The 21962-nt window shown below is 32.3% G+C and overlaps 1 protein-coding gene across 1 annotated transcript; it reads left to right on the top strand.

The window, feature by feature from the left end:
- The first annotated feature begins 12909 nt into the window (after positions 1 to 12909).
- LOC113697848 (uncharacterized) lies at positions 12910 to 15442 on the top strand. Its single transcript, XM_027217445.2, has one exon. The coding sequence runs from the start codon at positions 13608 to 13610 to the stop codon at positions 15003 to 15005; it is 1398 nt and encodes a 465-aa protein (XP_027073246.1). The 5' UTR covers positions 12910 to 13607; the 3' UTR covers positions 15006 to 15442.
- The last annotated feature ends 6520 nt before the right edge of the window (positions 15443 to 21962 follow it).

Here is a 21962-nt window from a genome sequence, read left to right as displayed (position 1 = left end):
CAGTAGTAGGGTTGATTTTTTGATAAAATAGTGGAAAGTCATAAATAGTTAGTATTTTTTGTTTCTTTATCTTGTTCAAAAACTATCACCTATTTATTACTTTTCTTCTATTTTGTCCAGGATTATTACCTCTTTATAGTTTCTTTTTTATGTTCTCCAAGAATGGAAAAAATACCTGTTGTGCATGGGATTCTTTGTAGGTTTCTTTTATTTTCCATAAACTAATAGTAGTTTAGTTTATGGCTTTTCTCTATGTATAGGTAAAATTTATTTTTGTAATTTTTTTAATATGCTCATGAAAGAAATTTTTTTGTAATTTTTTAACATAAATTTAATATAGGCAAAAAATATTTTTTGTAATATTTTTCTAATGAAGCCAATAAAAGTCGGTAGTTTTTTTTTTTGGATTTTTTTCCTTAACGGCTGCGTGTTGGCCATGTGATCCTTTCTCGTTTAAATTGATTAATTTGTCGTTTCTAGACTAAATGTGTTCAAAAATTGATAATTCATGTACTAAATATGTTGCACCACAAAGTTTGGGAACAAAATGTATCTTTAATCTAAAGTTTGAGAATGAAAAGTGAAATTTCCCCACAATTTTAATCCCAAAAACTTAGTGAAAATAGTATTGACAAAGGGTTAATGTTGTCTATTAAGCCAAAATATGCTCCAAATATATATATATATATATATTTTTTTTTTTTTTTGCTCTTACAAACTATTTGGGACTCTCTATCTTTAATTAATGCAGATAAGTAACACTATGCTTTACTACGACCAGCTTAGCACAAAGAAAGCATTTCTTTTCCATAAAATTTTCACACTATGCTTCACTTTTCGTCCCTAAACTTTGAGTTAAGGATACATTTCATTCCCAAACTTTTAGATGCACCGCATTTAGTACATGAATTAATTATTTTTTGCCACATTTAGTCCAAAAATGATAAATTGCTTAATTTGGATGGAGAAAGTTACGTGTTTGGCATGTGGCCGTTAAGTAAAAATAATTTCTCAATCAAAATCAACGGCCACGTCAGCTTTCTCCATCAAAATTGAATATTTTACCGTTTTTGAACTAAATGTGCCCAAAATAATTAATTCATGTACTAAATGTGGTGCGTCTAAAAGTTTGGGGACGAAATGTGTCATTAGGTCAAAGTTTAAGGACGAAAAGTGGATTTTTTACAAAGATTCAAGTAGTAAATCTCCTACATGATTGTTTTGCCAAGGTTCTTTTTTTTTGTTTTTTTTTTTTTTTGCAAGATTTGATTAGGTCGTTATTGATTCAGATGTTCTCCATGTGAATAATTCAACGACCACCAAATTTTATTCGAAATCTTGATTATGCTATTATCGAATTACTTCATTTTTCTTTTCTGAACAATTTGATCATTACTGTTTCCAAAGCTTTTTGATTCCATGTAGGTCCAATACGATATTTTATACAGTAGTACTTTATGCTTCACTTTTTCATGGTTTTCAGGAAAATTGGAAAAGGACTTCATTTCTTCACAAGTAAAAGTCTCCATTTCCTACAAAAAAAGAAAAAAAAAATGTCCTGGTATGCTGTAGTGTAGCAAGTTGATATCATTGGGTTCTTGACTGTTGAATAGGGTACTAATTACTTCTTTATTTTTTTCTAAACAAAGAACAAATTTGAATCCGTCTGCAATTGGAGCATATCCAGCCAAAATGGGAAATTACATCATGTGAAGTTCAACTCAGTTGAAGTATTACATTGCTTGTTGCAATTATCAAAACCACGTAATACCATGTATCCGCTTTGTAGATGGATATGCTCAAGAATGTGAATTTCACATTCTCTTTTACCTTTTGGGAGTCCAGCATAACGATACAAGGGTTATTTTGTTGCATGTCTAAAAGTTGGTTAAGTGCCGGTACAAGTTATGGACAAATTATTTTCTTATAAAATATCGTATGTATGAATTTCGCTATCCATACGAGAAATGTGTTGGTGGGCAATCTATAAGAAATCTTAAAAGTGACCTATGGTTTCAAATGCATATCTGCCTTATGAACCATAATGATGATTAGAATCGAATCCACCTAAATGTTTAAAAAAAAAAAAAAAAAGAAGTTGGTCAAGTATCACTTTTTCAAACAAGAATAGATGGTATGTTGTGAAAACGTGGCCATTCAGAGGTGAATGATAACTTCAAAATTAATGAATTCACGTATCCTATCCTGTACAAATAGAGAAACCAATTAAGTTATGTAATACTTATGCAATCAATGACACATTTCATCAAGGAGACGACTTTTAGGTTGTAGCCTTCGAAAGAATTTGTTATCACTTCAATTTGGACGGCAATCGTATGAGCTCTAACTACTACAGTTCTTACTTTTCAACCAAAAAAAAAAAAAAAAAGTGGAAATATAAAATACGTCTTTGAATTGAATTGGACCGCTTGGCTTGCCGCATAATCCCAAACAGAAGGTTCTGTAGATAAGTAAGAGTGATGAGCTTAGCTTTTTATGAAAAAAAGATTTTAATTTTTTTTTCATTAATTGTTTGTTGGCGGTGCTATTATTTATTTCCAGGAACAGAAATTACAATCTATCTGTAAACGTTAAAACAATAATGTCTGAAGGGAATGAAAAGTAATTTTCATACTCGCAGATGGTTTTTTTTTTTTTTTTTTTATTTTATCGACATCATTATCTTCTTTCACGGGAATAACAAAAGAATGTGATTTGTCTGGTTTGAATGGCTCAAGGAAAGAGCATTACATGCTCTGATGTCAATTTGACTCGTTACCCAGTTGGATTTCTTTTATTAATTAATCTTTTACCAAACAACCCGTGAATATTATATCCTATTCCCGTTGACTTTTATCAGTAATAATAACGGGTTCGTTTGGATTCCTTGTTTTTGCACCTGTTTTTGAAAAACTGTTTTTCACATTCCAAATGCTACAGTAAATGTGTATTTCAAAAATAATTCCAAAAACACCCATATCCAAACATTATATCAAAAACAACTCCAAATATACAAATTTAATATGTATATTTCAATTTATATTAATATAATATAAATTGAAATATATAAATTGAAATATGTAAATTGAATATATAAATTGAAATATACAAATTGAAAATTATATATTTATATGTTATATATGTTATATATTATATATTATATAAATATTTACATACATTAATATTATACATAATATAATATAATATACATAATATGTAATATTGTATACATAAATGTATAAATATTTATACATAATATATTATGTACATTATATTATAATATATATATTATTAATGTACTTTCATTATTATGTACATTATTGTGTATAATAATGTATAATAAAGTTATGTATAATATATAATATACATAATATGTAATAATGTATAAATGTATATTATGTATATTATATTATATATATACAATATTATGTATATTATACAAATTGCAAAATTTTATATTATATATTTATATATTATATAAATATTTATATAATGAAATATACAATAAATATTACAAATTGAAATATTATATAAACACCATATTTATTAATATTCAAATATTTATAATTAATATTAATGTATATTATATATATTAAATATTTATAAATAATATATTTATATATTCAAATTATATATAATTTATTTATTTAATGTATATGTTTATATATTTATAATATATTTATACAAAAAATATATATTACAAAATTATATATAATATAATATAATATATATTATATAGATTATACATTTATATAAATGTACATTTATACATAATATATATATTTATGTATATTTATAATTTACATTTATATTATGTATTATATATAATATAATACATTTACACATTTATATTAATATACATTATATTAATTTTACATTTATACATAATATTAATACATTTATATATTTATATTAATTATATTAATACATTTATACATAATATTAATATATATTTATGATATATTAATTTATACATTTATATAATATTCATTTATAATTTATATATTTATAATAATATACACTTATACATTTCTAAATATATTTATATTATGTATTAGATATAATATAATACATTTATATATTTTTATATAAATATATAAATATATTTAATTATAAATATTTATAAATGTATTATAAATGCATAAATATATATTTATATAAAATTTATAATTTATAATTTTTACATTTATATAATATTCATTTATAATTTATACATTTATAATAATATACATTTATATATTTATATTATGTATTATGTATAATATAATACATTTATAATATATTGATATATTTTTATATAAATATATAAATATATTTATTTATAAATGTATTATAAATGCATAAATGTATATAAATATAAAAATATATAAATTATAAATTATAAAATACTCAAAAATATGTTTTAAAAATACCTCTAAAAATAATCCAAAAAACATCTACAGTAAAAGTTTGTCATATAGTTTTTGAAAAACAACCCCAAAAACAACTAATCCAAACGGACTTGTATTTCAAAAACGAAATGCTACAGTATTGTTTTTGAAAAACAACCCCAAAAACAGCTAATCCAAACGGACCCAACGTATATGCAGAAAATTTTTGGGGCAAATGTCTATGTAGAGTCAAAAGTAAGGAAAAATGAAAACGATAAAAAGCTAATTAGTGGTGTCCAATCAACCCTCCAAAAGATGTAGTAAAATTTAAATTGGCTTATTGGGGTTAGGTAAATGCTTGATCAAGAAAACCATCTTGACGTGTTCTAGATTTGGACACAAGAAGACCATCCGGAAAATCCCTCCAAATCCCATCAATTCAAACAAACCTTTTCTTTTCCTATTATAAGTTACAGCTGCAAGGAAATATGCCAGAAGTTTCATAGTCTCAATCATTTTTAGCTTTTTATGGTTGCGTGTGTCTGCAATCAGTTCTAACTTATTGGCTGGGAGCGGTAGTTTAATTTATTGGCAGCTGTATGATTTAAACTAGAGGACTGGATTCAATTGGGAACCTTTTTCTTTTTGAAGTTTTGTCTAGCTTAGCACTACTAAAATGAAAGAATTGTCCTTTTGCTGGAGCTTACTTCTAGTTCAATAAAAATAAAAAAAAAATTCTAAGAAGTAAATATTGCTGAATAAATTTTTTTGTTAATTTCATCAATTATGAGAAAAAGATTATGGCTGTTACGGTTTATTTCTGTTAATTTTAAGGTCTAAAAGATTAGAAGCTCTAGGATTAACCGTATGCTAATATTCATCCCTCCATTTGTGACTTAATTTGTGTTAATATTATTGAATTGTAATTCCTATGTGATACTCAACTATTGTAGTTCCTGGTAAACTTATAAAAGAAAAGTGTGCTTTTATTTTCTTATATTTTTTACAATTTATTTTTCCTTTAGTGCTTGATTTGCCCCATGTTTGGCTGGCATGGAATATGACACCAGAGGGGAAACCACCAGAAAAGGTGGGAAAAGAAAAAGACGAAGTACAGTGAAAATATTCCTTATCGTGGTTTTTTCTTCGAGAAATTCTGATATGGAGAATATTTTTATTGGAACATGAGAATTTCTTTTTGGGCCGGTTGTCACCCCACATTCATTTTTTTTTTCTTTTTTTCTGAAAAACAAGACATAGTATCCACAAATGATTGCTGCTTTGTAATTATACCATCATAAGCATTTTAACCACATGCTTATGCTTTGTGCTTCAAAACCGGTTAGCTTATCATGTTCAAACACGTCTTCAGACTCTTGAATAGTTAAAATATATTCCAAAATTGACGGATTTTCAGATGACATGATTCATAGAATTGCATTATTCTCGGTAGATTTGTCTCAGAGTAAGGGATGGATTCATTTAACCATGTTTAGAAATGAAAATACGTGTTATGCACTATTGACGTAAAAAGTTGATGACTAGATAGCAAAGAAAAGTATAGTTGAAAAATGATTTTGGATCCGTTCTCAGCTGATTTTTTTAATTGATTATAAATTCTGATTTTGGATAATTAGTTTTTGCAATGTTCCTGATTGCTTGTATATTCTGATTATAAATTTTTTTAATAAAAGTTGTACTCTCTCCGTCCCACTTTGATAGTCCTGTTTTCCTTTTTCGTCTGTCCCAAATTGTAGTCCACTTTCCAATTGAAGAATGTAGTTGTATTTTAATTTTCCTAAAATACCCTTATTTAATATAAGTTGTTGTTACTATAAGCCTACCCCATTTAATGAGAGTTGATTCTTTTTTAACCATCAATTCAAGTTCTCATAAAATTGTACTCTATTTAATGTGAGGGTATTTTAGGAGAATAGCAATCTAAATTTACTTTTCCAACAAAATTAACTACTTTTTCTTAAACTGTGTGAAAAAAGAAACATGACTATCAAAGTGGGACGGAGGGAGTAAAAAAAGTTAAAATCCATAATCATCCAAAGAGTAACGTTTGTTGATTCTGATTATTCTCTATAATCAGATTTTGCAGAATCTAAAACAACCGAAAATAAGGTCATCATCATCTTTTGCCTTTTTTCGTTCGTTGATATAGCCCAAAATGACTGAACTATAGGACAGAACTATAAGACGTTCATCACCGTGGTATTTTTGAGCAAAATGAAACCAATAATTAAACTAAATTGTTTAGATACGGCAAAGGATTTACTGATACGTGGCAGATGGTTTTTTCAAACGATTAAATTTATCTATTTCTCATAATAATGACCCGTTGGTTGTTTAGTCAAACCCTAATAATATAACATCCATAATTTTTCAATGGCAAAAGCTTGGACAAGAAATTGAAGCTAAAAAAATAGTTAAATTCAAACAACTATGACGCAGAGGTTCTTATCCGTCAGTGCATTTCGTTCAAAGCACACCATTGTATTAGATCATGACCTTTTATACTTAGTCTGAATCTGAATACAAAAAAAGATTTCACTCAAGAAAAAGCTTTGAGTTAGAAATTTTTATCTTCTTGGTGACTTGTTCACCTACTACATCACAATACCCTTACTGCTTCCTGTTCCATTGATATATATGATGAGACTATACATATAACTCTCTACTTAACAAATTAACCACATCTACACACATTTGATAAAATTGATATCTGAAATCTAAAATCTGAAATTTAAATATGTTAAATTACTCAATTGTTAAGTAGTAAAATCTTAACATTTAAGCATGTTTTTCATTAAGCGATAAGTAAAAAAGCTTATCACTTATTTTTTTAGAGTAAGTTTTGGCTAACCAATCCAAAACCACTTAATTAATTAAGAAGTTTTTTTTTTTTTTGTTATCAAACACGTTTGAACACATTAATAAAAAATATTAAATTTAAGTGCTGAATTGCGTTACCAAACAGGGCCCTAATATTTTCTTTTGGAAATAACAAAAAATAGCATATGTAATAGTAACAAAAAAATTTGGATACATGTCGGACATATCAAATTTTAAGTCTCAACCGTAAAATTCAGTAGAAATTTCCATTTCATCGTAAAATCTTTGAGTATCTCACACGAATTAGCCAATGGTTTGCCCAAATGAGATGTGCATCCTCGTTCTCTATTTGTCTGTTCACTACATATTCGTGGGAAGTTTTATCTATAGCATATTCTTACTTTTTCATGATTTTTTACTCTATACATAGGCACACCAAAAAAAGGGAGTGAACACACTACAAAGTTCTAAAGTTATAACTAATCTCCTGAATGGCCTAGACTATAGTTATAAAATTTAAACTCTCACAAAAAAAATAACATCGAGCCCACCTTTTATTTTGCGTCTCAAAATAGAAGGACCTTTGTTTGATAGCCAGGGAAAAGTTCTGAAGAATTGCTTCTTGTTCAAGAATTAGAAATAATGCAACCCTATTGACGGTATTGGCTGCAATTCAATTGCTTCACAATTTAGAGGTTTTGAATTCTAAACCAAATGCCACTTGAATTCACTCTTTCCTTGATGCAGAAAGCGGCATCTGCTCTTGTTGAATGTTTGAGATCATCTGGTGCTGGTCTGATAGAGGTATTATTTCATTCTGGAGTTGTGAGCAGAATTAGGAATTGGAGCATGTTAAGGGTCTCATTTTTTTTTTGGCTCTATATTATGCTTCAAGTTTACGTACTCAACATAAGATGATTTTAATTTGCAAACTGATAACAAAAATTTACAGAAATGTTACACGATAACTGCTCACAACAGGGAAATTTCAACTTTGGTGTGTTTTTATTGCCAGACATAGCCCCAGTCATTTTAGCTGTTTCTGAATCCTACATTTTGTCATGGCATGTTTTTGAGAGATTATTTTTCCATCAGCGTGGCAGCTGGGTCGGAATATCATACACCGTTATCCAGAATTCCAGATCGAACAAATCGGGCCCGCCAACAAACGCAGACCATTGACAATTTGCTTCGACAACTGCAAAATACGCATTGCACCTGCCAACTACGGCCATACAAGAACCCCGAGGAACAAACGCCTTCTCTTCTTCGTTCTGCAACACCAAGGTCTCGTGTATGGAAGATGGAAACATTCCCGCTTGGATTGCTATTTTTATAAGTTTTTGTAGAAAAATATACTATAACGATTTGATACTTAGAGTGTGTTTGGATACCTAATTATCCCAAATAATATTTCGCTTGCATCATAAATACATTTTCCAACACACCTTTTTATATTTCCAACCACCTTTTTATCTCACATACATCACATCACAAAAAGTGCTACAGTAATTATTCCAAATAATATTTCAAATAATACACTATCCAAACAAACTCTTTAAAGATTTTCAAATGTTAATCCAGCGATCATGAGAATTATGGTTCCTACTCTTAAGTATCTTTTCTTGCTTCCTCTTGTAAAAGTTACTATACTGTGTTTTTAAAAAAATTTTTAAACAAAAAATTATGTAATATTTTTTGTGATATGATATATGAAAACTAGAAAGATGGTTGTGAGTACGTGTCAAGAGAATCAACCCAAGACAAACTGGTAATCCAAACAAGCAACAGCTTGCTTCGAACCAAAAAAAATAAAAAAAAAAAAGAAGGGAAAAAAAAAACCTTGAAAACCAGCTATTTGTTTTCTTTCTCTACCTACCTTTTCTCCTCCTCGTCGATTCACATTACTTTTCTGATCTTATGCTGAAGAAGCATATCTTTATGTTAGTATAAACTATATATAAATTGTGCGTGGTAATTGCAGAATAAAAATTCTATTCTTGCGCCACTACTTTCTTTGATAACTGCTTTCCACTCCAAGAATTCCTAGCTTTCGTTCACAAAATACTTGTGTAAAAAAAAAACCAAGAATATTGGTATCATATGAAAGACATAGAACATGCATGGTATTAATAGCCAATAAAGGAAAGTGAAAGGGATGTCTCATGCATATGTCTAAAGTAATTTCATCCATTGAGAACGTTTTGGCAATTTATAAGTATTTTTGTGGTTGGGACTTGGGAGCCTAATGAAAAACTTCTTGACTGACCATCTAGAACGGGGAAATTTTTTTTCTTTTGAACACATTTTGTTTGATTTTCTTTGTATCTCGTACAAGTCAAAGAAAAATACGGTAACACATTGCAAAAAAAATTCAAAATCATAACTAATCCAATGGACAATTGACTGGATAACACCAACGAAGAAAATGAGTAGCCTATCATTTTGTTCTTCAGTCGTTTTAAATTGTTATTATCATTTGAAAATGATGTTACACATCTTTCTTGTTTGAAAATTCGAATAAGCACATTTAAATTTAGAAAAAAATGAAAATTATTGAGTAGGGAAAGGAAAACTTAGGTCATGTTTGATACCTCAATTCAATACTTAAACTTAATGGATCAGATTTTAATATATTCAAACCGTTTGATAAGCAAAAATTGAACATTTGAATTAATTAAGTGGCACTGAATTTTCTAGACGAAACTTGTTCTCAAAATTATGTGATAAGCTATTCATTTATCACTGAATGTGATATGCATTCAAATGTATTAGATTTAATACTTAATAATTCAACAACTTAACGAATTCAAATTTCAGTTTTATCAAGCACATCCTTGCATTAATTGCATCTCCAAAGTAATGCATTGATCAGATGAAATTTTGTACGAAGGTCTGCTAATCTGTTCTAAGGCCGAAATCCAAAAGCAATATATATATATATATATATATATATATATATATATATATATATATATAAGACTGAACTGATTTATTTTATTAAGTTTTATCATGCGTTATCCACTTCGTCATCATTATATTTTTTAGAATTCTTTTGGCTTCCATGTTCCTTTATTCTCGTATAGACTGTGTAGACTGCTACAATAACTATCACGGCTTCAATTTTCAAAGAGTACTTACTTGAAAAGGGAGAATATCTATGAGCTGATATTATGGCCTGCAACTCATCAAAAGGGGTGGTATGGAATCCCATCAATCGAACGATCAAGATCAAAACGTGCACGCTCTAATTATGTGCATGTGAGGTACAGAATCATTGAAACCGATGGACGTCCAATCAATCCACACTTACCTACATGCACTGTTGTATACGTATACGTGGAAAATTCTCTGATCCCTACATATCTAACCTCAGATATTTCAATGAGAAAATTATAGCACTAAAGTATAACTTAGAAAAATAAACTACCAATTTTGACCAGGACAGGTTTTTCAGTCTGTTTGGATTGAAAATTACACGGAGAAATGCTTTAAAATAGACTGTATTATAGCACTTTCTATAATGTGATATATATATATATGAGATAAAATATAAAATTTAATTAAAAATTATATTTACGATATAATGAAAAAAATTCTCTCAATTATGAATGAATATAATGGCTGCATATAAAAAAAAAAATAAAAATAGCGCCGCGAATGTGGTGACAGTATATAATTAATTTATACACCTCTGGAGTAGTTTGAGAGCAGCAAGCAACATAAACTCGAGGCATGTTTCGTTAATTTTGGATTCTTTTCCTGCAGAAAAGAATTCTAAAGTATCTGTACAAATATAGGTCGTGATGGAGATATAGCACGGCTCAAGAAAGACGCAGATATGCGGGTTTTTGTGCATTAGCAGTCCCTGTGTGTAACCATCAAGAACTGTAAATTCCTTTGAATTTGGAGGGTTAGGAATGTAGGGTTCAGCAGCTTGCCACCTCCCAATGGGCAACATTTGCGTGTAGTCATGGTAGACCTGAATTATGGCAGCATATGGGATTAGAATTGTCTAGTTTGTGAGGCTGTGTAGGATTAGGGTTTTGTGGTTCGGTATTAGTAGGCTGAATACAAACAAAAAACCAGCAAAATCTTTAATTAAGTACGTAAAATATACGTAGTACAAAGAAAGATTGCTAGTAAAATCATATTAAAACGAAGCAGGAATGATGAAGATTGAAGAAGTCTGTTCCACCCGATTCTATATAATACAAGCAACTTGTGAGTAATTAAAGTGTCATTAAATAACATTCAATGCCACCTAAAGGCTAAAATATAATAATACACAGAAAACTTTAACAATGACCTTTTTTAGTTCTGATAGTTGCAGCGAACTTTAGGTGTTTTTGTTGAGCTGATCCATCCATCCATCCATAATTTATGAGCTTTCCATTTCTTTTTTTTAGTATAGAAGAAGAAAAGTGTGTGTTACGAATGAGATGGAACAGAAGGAAGTTAGATGAATGCTGTAGTCGTAGTGGAGTACTTCGTATAAAAAGTTTTAGGAAAAGGAAATAGAGAATTAATAATAATGCAAGGTAATTCCAAGAGATGCATAATCATTTTCTCCACCTACAAATCAGTGGAGGAGGACGACTGCATGAGATTCTCTGAATTCCCTGTTGGTTCTCAATAATAACACTAGAGTTTATTCTTTCTTTTTTCTGAAGTTTTTATCAAGTTTTCTCTGACTTGGTCAAAGCTTGTTAAGTTGTTTTCACTTTGCTTCTGCAACTTCTTGTTATTAATGAAAGCTACAGTGAAGTAAAGATTCTCGTAGTTCTTAGCTGGACGTGCTCAATAATAATAATATCCTCACTTATATTAACTAGAAGACTAGAGGAGAGGGGAATAGTAAATGAGAGTAAGAGGATCGAAATATTGAATTAACTGTTTTTGAAATATTTTACTATATGAAACGGTGCGTATGAAAAAATTTTAATGTAAATTTTTTTTGAAATATTTAATGTACTGTGTAGATGAGACTTTTTTTAATTATTTTTATTTGTGTATTACTGAACTGAAATATTATTATTGTAAACAATAAAAATTACAAAGTGCTGTAAAATGCTACGTAGGTTCCAATTGCATTAGAGTAGTACTTTAATAAATAAAGAAATTAGTATCTAGTAGTAGTATTTGAAATGAAGTATCAAAAAAGAAAAAGAAAAAAAAAGTAGCCCTTTTAATTTAAGAAAACAATGAATTAAGTTTGAAGTAAAGCATAATGATATACATTATTGACTTGTCCGTTTCATATCGCTTTTATACACACGTACAAATTTTTTAGGCATTAACTGGGACTTTTTGAAAAGTGGTCATATCATAGCTAGTGACGGTGCCTCTGTTTGCACTGTTTCACCTCATACCTTTCAACTACCATCTTCTTTAAAGTTTGGCTTCTTGCCCACCTCATTATTCGTACAAGTAAATTTATTTTGTGAATTTAGTACTAGTATCATAATAGTATGATATTTTTTTACATCATCAATGGAGTATTATTATATATTTTCTCAAATCTTTAATACCACTATTACATTCTTGAACATACTTATTAATATCCCCTTAGATTTTTTTTCTTCCAACGTTTCACATTAATCCTAAATCTTAACCACAAAAATCTCAAATTTTGACCGCTATCCATCCACAATACTAACTTTTTTGGCCCTTTTCTCACTCACTCACTCTATCTCTTTCTCTTCTCTCAAAACTCAGCAGTCCCTCTCCCATGGCTACCCCACGCTGATCTTTTTAGTGGAAACGTGAGCTGAAGCCGCCTCTCTTTTAGAGATGCATCGATAAAGAGACCAACCCTTTTCTCTTCTCCCTCCTTTCTCTCTGCCCTTTTCTTCCTTTGCTCTCTCTCTCTCTCTCTCTCTCTCCAACTCTCTAACCCTAATTCTACCGCCAATACATGACGGGTTGAAGGTTCAAAGTTGAGCAGAGATCTTTTCTTTTTCGTCAGCAACAGTTAATTTCTTGATTTATGGTTGGTTCTTGGTTCAAAGACGAGAGAAAAAAAAAAGTATGTTCAAAAGGCCTGGCTCGTGTGCTGCAGATCAGAGCTTTAAAGACATGGTTGGTACTTTCTGAACAAAATAATATCTCTCTTCGACAAAGAAATCTTGATCTCTTTATTTCTTCCTTGCTGCAGCAGCTATAGCTACTCTTAAATATGAGTTGGTTGTAACTTGTAGTATAACTTGTAAGGAAGTTATAAGTCTGCCCAAAAAAATCTCTCTCCATATCTCTGTCCCTGTCTCCCCCCACCCCCCCTACGTTAGATTCTTTTTTGGTTTGTTCATTGTTTCGTTGCTTCTTCTCCTTTTCCTCTCCTTTCCTTTTTTTGGTTCTTGTTTCTAGAATTCAGAACTCTCTCTGCAGAGAGACAAAATGGATTCTGGAAACAGTGGAAGTCTTCAGTCATCAAGTGGTGATGAAGAGTACGATTCACGCGCCGATTCCATCTCGGCAGCTCTCATGACTTCCCACCACCACAACCACCCTACTCCGCCACCAGCGGCACCACCACTGAACCCAACAAACACTTCCTCCATCTTTGACTCTCTGTCTAACTATTTCGACCCCATTTCACGGCCACCACAGAATCCTGACTCATCCCTCCTCAATCTGGAGATGTCCTGGTCTACAGCCCTAAGATCCAACCCAAATTTGTCTGATATCAATCCCAACATGGTTTCTGCATCTTCAATCCAATCCCTTTTTGGCTCAAACCAACAGCAACAAGGTTCTTTCGCCACTACTACCCCATCTGTGTCAATCCCTTCATCTGTGCAAGAGAATACCAGTGCTACAAATACACCTAGACAACAAGCAGCACCAGAGCAAAATAATCTAGCCCAAGTGGTACGTAATCCAAAGAAGCGATCAAGAGCATCGAGGCGGGCGCCAACAACTGTACTCACCACTGATACCTCCAACTTCAGAGCCATGGTCCAAGAATTTACAGGCATCCCAGCTCCACCCTTCACATCTTCTTCACCGTTTCAAAGACCAAGACTTGATCTTTATGGTACCAGTCCTTCTAGCATGAGATCTAATAACCTTATAGATTCATCGCAACTACAGCCACCTTATCTTCGTAGGCCTTTTCCTCAAAAAGTTCAACTGCCTCCTCCTTTTATGGCTTCATCGGCTTCATCATGTTCTTCTCTGTTGAATTCATCCTTAGTTGATCATGCTGCAATAGCTTCACCAAATAGTACTAGTACTAACAACAACAACAACAACACTTCTGGATTAAACATTAGTACTTCCACTAATCCTACTTTCCAACTCCCTCTCCAAAGCGCAAATCTTTTCAACTTGCCAACCCCAATTCTCACTTCACTTCTTCAATCTAACCATGTCAAGTATCAGCCTTCCAATTGCCCTGTTATCGGATCAAAAACAGCCCAAAGTTTAGATGAATTTGGCTTAGGCCAGGGTCATGTCAACACAAGTTCTTTAAGTGGGCTTCCGGGGCTCATTTCTTCCGATCAAACGACGTCGAGGAATGGTAACAATCCGGTTAACTGGGGAAGTTCGAGTGCTGGGGTCGGTTCGAACGATGGAGGAGGTGATCAAGGTCATCAGAGCAGGTCTGGAAATGGAAACTTTAGTTTGTCAAGAAGTGTTAACGGTGCTGGAAATGGGAAGCTGAGTTACTCCGGTTCTTCCTCCGGTTTTCACGGGGAGAAAGGGTCGTCGGAAAATGTAGCTGTGGCTGTTGCACCACCACCAGCAAGAGGGGAAGGTATGATGGAATCTTGGATATGTTCTTCAGACTAGAAATGATTACAGTGTTAGAAAGTTTGGAGATAATGATGGTGATTAGTTTGATGATGACCATTACTATGATGATAAGGAGGATAAAGAAAAAAAAAAAAAAAAAAGAGACAAGACATGGGAAAAGAGATTAATTAGTACTACTACTAGTGTTGTCTTCAATGATCTTAACCATGACTTTCACCAAAGCTTAGAGCAGTGTAGTTTGGTCTAAATTATGTGTAAATAATAGTTTTCCTTTTTCGGTCCTTGATGATGGTATATAGTATATATCAATCACTGACCATACATTATACATAAATAGTAGTAGGGATAGGTAGAGCTGATGATGTTGTTGATTATGATCTTGATCATGGACCCTTATTTTGTTTGTATTCTTGTTAATGTCGGTTGATTTTTAATTTCTTCCCATAGTAAAATCCTCTACTACTCCTACTAAACTATTGTTCTGGATTGGGCTTTCCTTTCCTTGCTTTCATACCCCCCGCGGGGTGGGGGGTTGGGTGGCGGGGGGGGGTTTGACTGCTTCAATGGGAAATGTGTGAATATGTGCTACAGCAAGAGTGAGGAAAGAAAATAATCAAACCCCATTGAACTGTGTGAATATGTGCCATAAATTTCTTCCTCGTACCTTCTATTCTCTTATCGTGTTTATATACACTTTTTCTATCTTCCACATTATGTACATGGACCTGGGAGATGTGAAATTGGCTACAAATTACTGCTATATGTTGAGAATGAGGCCAGTGGCCTCTTGAGTGTTTTTTTTTTGTCCGGCATGTTTCTTGTACTAGCTTGACATATGCTTTGAAAAGAGATTACTAGTATTACTTTTATCCGGTTTTTGTTTTCTTATGGACCTAAAAAATATGTTGGGAGATACGTAGGAGTGATTGATGGCGAGATTTGGGGAATCGTTAGGCGCCGCCATCTCATGTTAGAAACTTATAGTAGAATTTAATTTTCCATAGATAAAAAGCACTAATTTTGTAAATTATTAAAGCATGATTATTAATTCCAGCTCGTGTCTTTGGCCTTGTCCTTTTTCTTTCTTTTTTTTTTTTGTTCAGGTTGTAGGTATCAAGACTTTTAAAGATAGACCATTGACCACGCAACTGGACAATTAATTCCTAACCCCAATGTTATTACACTATTACATGCTAGTACGAAGTGAGCCAAATTTATTAATGAATGAATATAGTGGCTTAGGACAACTGTTGATTAGTGAACAGAAGATTTCCTGATCAGGAAAGAAGATCACTTTTAGACCATAAGTATGATTATTCATCTGCTCCAAAAGACGTTGGCCTTTGTCATTAAGAAAAAGAATCTTCACCCAAGGTTCAAAAAACTACAAAGTCGCCTAAATAACTACTATACACGAGTAGTCGCCTTTTTTGACCTTAAATACGAGTTAAGGCTTCGTTTGGTTCATCTAAGTTAGGGCGGGTGCTTTTACGTAAATTTTTACTGTAGCACTTTTTGAGTAAAAAATTATTAGAAAACGTGTTTAGAAAAAAAAAAAAACTTTTGTTATCTTTTTAAGAAAAAGCATGGGTTTTAAAGAACTCCACCATACAACTTGCATCACAATTAACAGCTTCTTGCTTGGTGGTGCTCTTTAGTTCTCTTTGAAAAGCAAAAGGTGGAAGAAGAAGGAAGGCTGAAGGAATTATAGTGGATCTGATTAACATGCTGGAAACCATAGTAGTTTGAGGATGACAGAAACTTGCTTTGAAGTGGGGTGTAAGTCTTTTTAAGTTGACTTCTGAAAGTAGGGTTATCGCTCATCCCTTCAAGCTTTCAAGTTTCATGCTAGATATAATATACCTTTTCTTGATGATGTTTGGCTGTAAAAAAAAAAATTTAATTTACATGGTTTAGTTGTTTATGACATGAAAAGTATTGATCATGATTAGGGATCAAATAAATTTATGGCTTGAGAGCAAAACATATAATAATAAATGTACAGGATTAATTGCGCATACCTGGTTAGAGGAAGGAAAAAAAAAAAAAGAAGAGGAGGAGGTTCTTATGGAGAGATATTATTGTGATCCTTCCGTCGAAGCTTTGGCTTTGGTTGATCCTCTCAATTGGCAGTTGTACGAATGTTGTATTCTTCGTTCGTCCATCTCTCCTTATTTCTACCTTTTCGGCTTTCCCGACAACATATTAAGGTTTAAGGTTGCGTTGGGATGGCGCAGAACAAATACTGTGAGATCAGAAATGTGGCAAGTACTACTATTTGTTTTTTTTTTTTTTCTTTTTCTCTTTTTGTTTGGTTTGAAAGTACTACTACTAATGTATTGTTATTATTATTATTTTTTCCTGCTACAAAAAAGGTGCTACTACTACTACCATTATGGATCCATGTATCAATAAAGATGGATATATGGATGTATCCATCATCATCATCATCATCATCCACAGCCATACCATAACTTGTTACTCATGTATGGTGGTGATCTGATCAGTACAGTTTCTGTATGGTTGCAAAAATCAACATAGAACATTGAAAAGTCCAAAAATGATAGTACAATTTCGGGGGATGGCTGCGCAAGTTACACAACATTAGCAACTTACAAGTCGGCATCTTAGTCAAGATAACAAAGTTGGCGTCTCCTATTTTGCTTGCAATGTGGGCATGGGCAAGAGAACATTTCTCTTTTTTCTAGGCAACTTTCGGACCCCATTCCCTTCCTTCTTGGCCCCTAACTGAGATTTCTGGTGTAACTTGTCTGTGTGGCAATGGAGCCAGATGCATGCATGGTAAGCCACCAATTTCTGGTTTTGCTTTTCATTTTCTTGGTGTCAGACAGGATTGAAGGGGGTGATGTTGCATGTTGGAGTGAGGATACCATACCACGTTTCATTTTTGTTTTTCACAGCAAAGTGGAAATGATTAGTCAAAAAGAGGGATAATTAATGAGGATTAAAATTTGATCTAATTCTGCTTTAAGAGATTGTGAATGCTCCCAAAAAAATTTTCTAAACAAAAAGAAAAGAAGGTACGAATAAAGGGGGGAAAAAAGGGGGTTGGGCGGCTCAAATTTTGCCAACAGGGCTAATATTAAAAAATCTACGGTTCAAAGAATGTCGTGTAATTCTAGCGTAAGTAATAGATGCTTACATAAATAGTTAACATGGCTATTACAAAACTATATATAAATAACGTACAATGAATTTTATTCTATTCATAGAGTTATTAGATTTACAGCAGTGTTTACCCGTCTCCTGAATGTATGATGCAGAACCATCAAACCATTTCTACAGGAAAATATGACTTCGTACTGCAAAAGACAAGAATTGGGTTGAATCTCTTAGATGAATTCGCAAGCAAAAAACGAAGAATCTTCTTTATTAGGTTTGATGTGGTTGCGTCTCTTGCAAAATCACGGATCAATTCAAAAGAGATTAAAGATCAAATCACAATGTTGCATCACATGTATCATTTCTGCCATAAGCTATGAATATTTACACCATACATTAGCACTAAAAAGCTTGTGTTTGAAATCAAGCAAAGCAAACACCACTAAGCTAATCCAAAATATTTCAAGGCGAGCAAGGGTGAGGGCAAAAATAAATCAGAACAACGTAATAGTTTTCGGGGACGAACCTGTATGGATTGTTATTTTTAGGAGTTCTTGTTAAAAAATGTACTACTATATCGATTTGATGTATGCAAAGTAAAAAAGTGATTGAGTAATATGTTCCTGTAACGCCCCGTAACAAGGGTTTTTGTACAGCTTTGAATTGTCGCTCACATGCATGCATGTAGTGAAACTATTCATCTAACATGTCAATTAGGGCAGCCAGCCCTAGAAAAAAGAAAAAGGGGGGACGACAAAAGTTATATAAACAAAAGGCGGGAAAGATCAATTAAGAAGTGCGCAATCTAACTTTGCATCATTGTCATTTTTTATCTCAAAGGCGGTAATCTTTTTGGTATCATTGATTGATTGATATATCATCAACTTTTTTGGTTTTTAGCTGTTAGAGATCTCAGATCCCCCCTCCATCCCTTTTTGTTTAAAATTTGAAATTATCAAAAAGAGAGAAAGACACACTGGCTAGTAGAGTATCATCTCAATTTTAATTTGAATCATTTGAATGATGATGGGGACCTATGATTCCCTTGGATTTGGGGAATAGCTTTCAGAAAAAAGGGCTTTCAAGTTTCGACGAAAGCCAGAAAAAGCATCATATTTTTCATTTCTTTTTTTTTTTTAAATAAGTTCTTTCTACGTGATTTTTATTTACTATTTTTCTTGTCTCTTTTCACTTGGATTGCATTTGCATTTTAGGGCCAGGAGGCCTTTCGTGAAAAGGCTTTGCTGCATGTGACATATTTTGGATCTGGAATCATTGTGGCCCATGATGGTTAATAACGCGTGGGCCTAGAGTAATGATGGCCGCATTTGCTCTGTCCTTAATTCTTTTTATTTGTCTTTTGATGTAGTCCTCTAGCACCTAGCATTTTCATTCATAAATTATTTACTCTGCATTCAATCTCTCAATTACAGCTCCCCCCCCCCCCCCCAAAAAAAAGTCTCTCATTTACAGTAAAAGAGAGAAAAGTATGTTTGGTAATATCAAAACCTTGAACACATTTGGTCAATTTGGAAAACAAAAAAAAAAAAAAACAGAGGTTTACATTTGGGAAGCAAAACTATAGTAAAGATACATACTAAGTGGACACCCTCACACTTTTGTAAAAAGCTTGGGACTTGGGGGGCAAAGCCTATAGCTTATAACGATATAAATGATAATTTTTAACATTTTAAGGGGATATAAAAGCATTTCTAAAATTTTGGGATGCAAAATCCAATTTCTACAAATATATATATATAAAATTAAAAACATTTATTTTTTTAAAGAGATATAGAAGGTTATTTAGAATCTTGGGTGTGGTCGCCCCTACCCTCCTCCTCTTACATCCCCCAAATAATTTTACGCATTAGGAGGAGATATGTATTTAACAGAACATGAAAATAAATCAAGTTTGGCCAGCTATTAGAAAACAGTCAGCTATTGATTTTTAAGCCCACTAATGCAATAAATTTTTTTTTTTTACAAGAGTACATGATTAGAATAAAAAACCCATAACAATGAGATAATTTAACACAAACGAATTATATACGAGCAATTGAACAATAATTCACACAACATCCCACTAGCCATGAGTTACAAAAAAACAGAAAAAGCATTAGAATTCTCCAAGAGCAAGTGAATCTTATTGTTTTTTTTTTCTTCTAAAAATGAACACTTCACCAGAAATTTTGCGTATAAACCTTTCACTACTATTCTTCACGTCAATCAACATGAGGAGGAGTTATTTAAAATTCAGGACGGGTACTTAGGCACTCGCTGCTTACTATGACGTAAAACAAATGAGTAAAAGTTCATGTCAGTATGATGTAAAACAAATGAGTAAGTTCAATCAACAAAAGACGAGTTAAATGCTCCTCCATCAGCAAGTCCATGCTCAAATTCATTCCCCCTTCGCCGGCCGAAAGGTGCATTTCAAGTATGTACGTAATTTGTACACGAGAATGCTGCTTCACTGTTTGCTTGCCTCAAATTTTCCTAGTTCTTGGTGATGACATGCAAGAAGATTATTTCTGCCCTAGGTGCAGCGGCGGAGCCAGAAAAAAAATTTCAGTGGAAGCAAAAGTAACTCTAAAATTTTTTACTTTTCTAGTTTTTTAAGGAAAAAAAATATTAACTAACAAATACAAATGATGCATATATTTCATGAAAAACATGAAAAGACAAACTCAAAATTATTAATGTAATAATAATTTTATTTCAAAAAACAAACTAAACCATTTACAATTGCTCATGACGAGTTTTCATATTTTGATAACGGTTTACAACTTCTTCATTTTGAACTTCACGAAGTATATTTTTCTCAATATAATTAACTAAACAATTATTCTTCCAAGTGTCTTCCATTTTATTTTGTAATCGATTCTTCACTATACTCATAATTGAAAAAACCCTTTTTTCAGTAGCTGTAACAATAGGTAAAATCAAAAGCAACTTTAAAAGCATATAAACCAATAGATACACAAAACTTCAGGAGGCACACTTAAAATTATATCAAATTTTTATAGGTATTATAGAAATTTAAGGGCCCAGTGCCCCCAGTGTAAATCCGCCACCGCCTAGGTGTGTAGAACTGTAACTTTGAACATCTTTTCTACTCCATTAGCTAGTAATATACATTGGTAAAATAGGACAAAAAAGTTAATTCTGCTAAAATTGGAAAAGAAATGAATGAACACAGTACTGTAGGAGTAGTTGGTTGGGGTGTAAAGTGGAAGGAGCAATTGATTAGTTGATTAGGTTTCTTGCCTCCCTGCCCCCAAACAACAGTTTTGTGAGCTGTGACTTGTGAATGGAACCCTTTTGACAATGTAATTAAAATGCTTCTGTCAAAACGAGACGGATATGGTAGGGAGAGCAGATTTTGCCCAACGCCCAATGGGGAAGAGAACTAGATAAGGGGAGTTGGTGAAGGTGTTGGGGGAGGGGGGGTTTGTGTTTGTGTTTGATATTGCAAGTCCATCCATCGCATGCATGGGACCTCACTATCAAAGCAGAGAGGCCATCCTTGTCTCTCATCATCATCTCATGGATGGTTGTTGGTATCTGGTTATAGCAGCTCCACTAAACTACTGTTGACATCATGGCACCATAGGAGTCCTACGCTCTTTGGATAATTTTGGGAACTCCATTTCGACAGCTCCTTGTTTCTTTCTTTCAAATTTTGGTTGATCGTGGTGGACTATCTATATGTACAACGTTTGACATATGCATGCAGTGGAACAAAAGGATTGATATGTCCACGCCCTAAAGCCAGTAAGTAAAAATGTGGAAGAATTGAAAGTAAAGCCAAGAGTTGAGCATGTCCCTGGTAAAATATGCACTTCTAGAAATTAACGTGAAGCCTATTAA

This window comes from Coffea arabica, chromosome 7c (genome assembly GCF_036785885.1).
Source record: "Coffea arabica cultivar ET-39 chromosome 7c, Coffea Arabica ET-39 HiFi, whole genome shotgun sequence".
Taxonomy (NCBI): domain Eukaryota; kingdom Viridiplantae; phylum Streptophyta; class Magnoliopsida; order Gentianales; family Rubiaceae; genus Coffea; species Coffea arabica.
Note: the sequence above shows the minus strand (reverse complement) of the source record. Positions and strands in the feature narration are given on the sequence as shown.

What these genes read in the sequence shown, in the direction of transcription:
- LOC113697848 (XM_027217445.2), top strand. Translation starts at nt 13,608, where the DNA reads ATGGATTCTGGAAACAGTGGAAGTCTTCAGTCATCAAGTGGTGATGAA.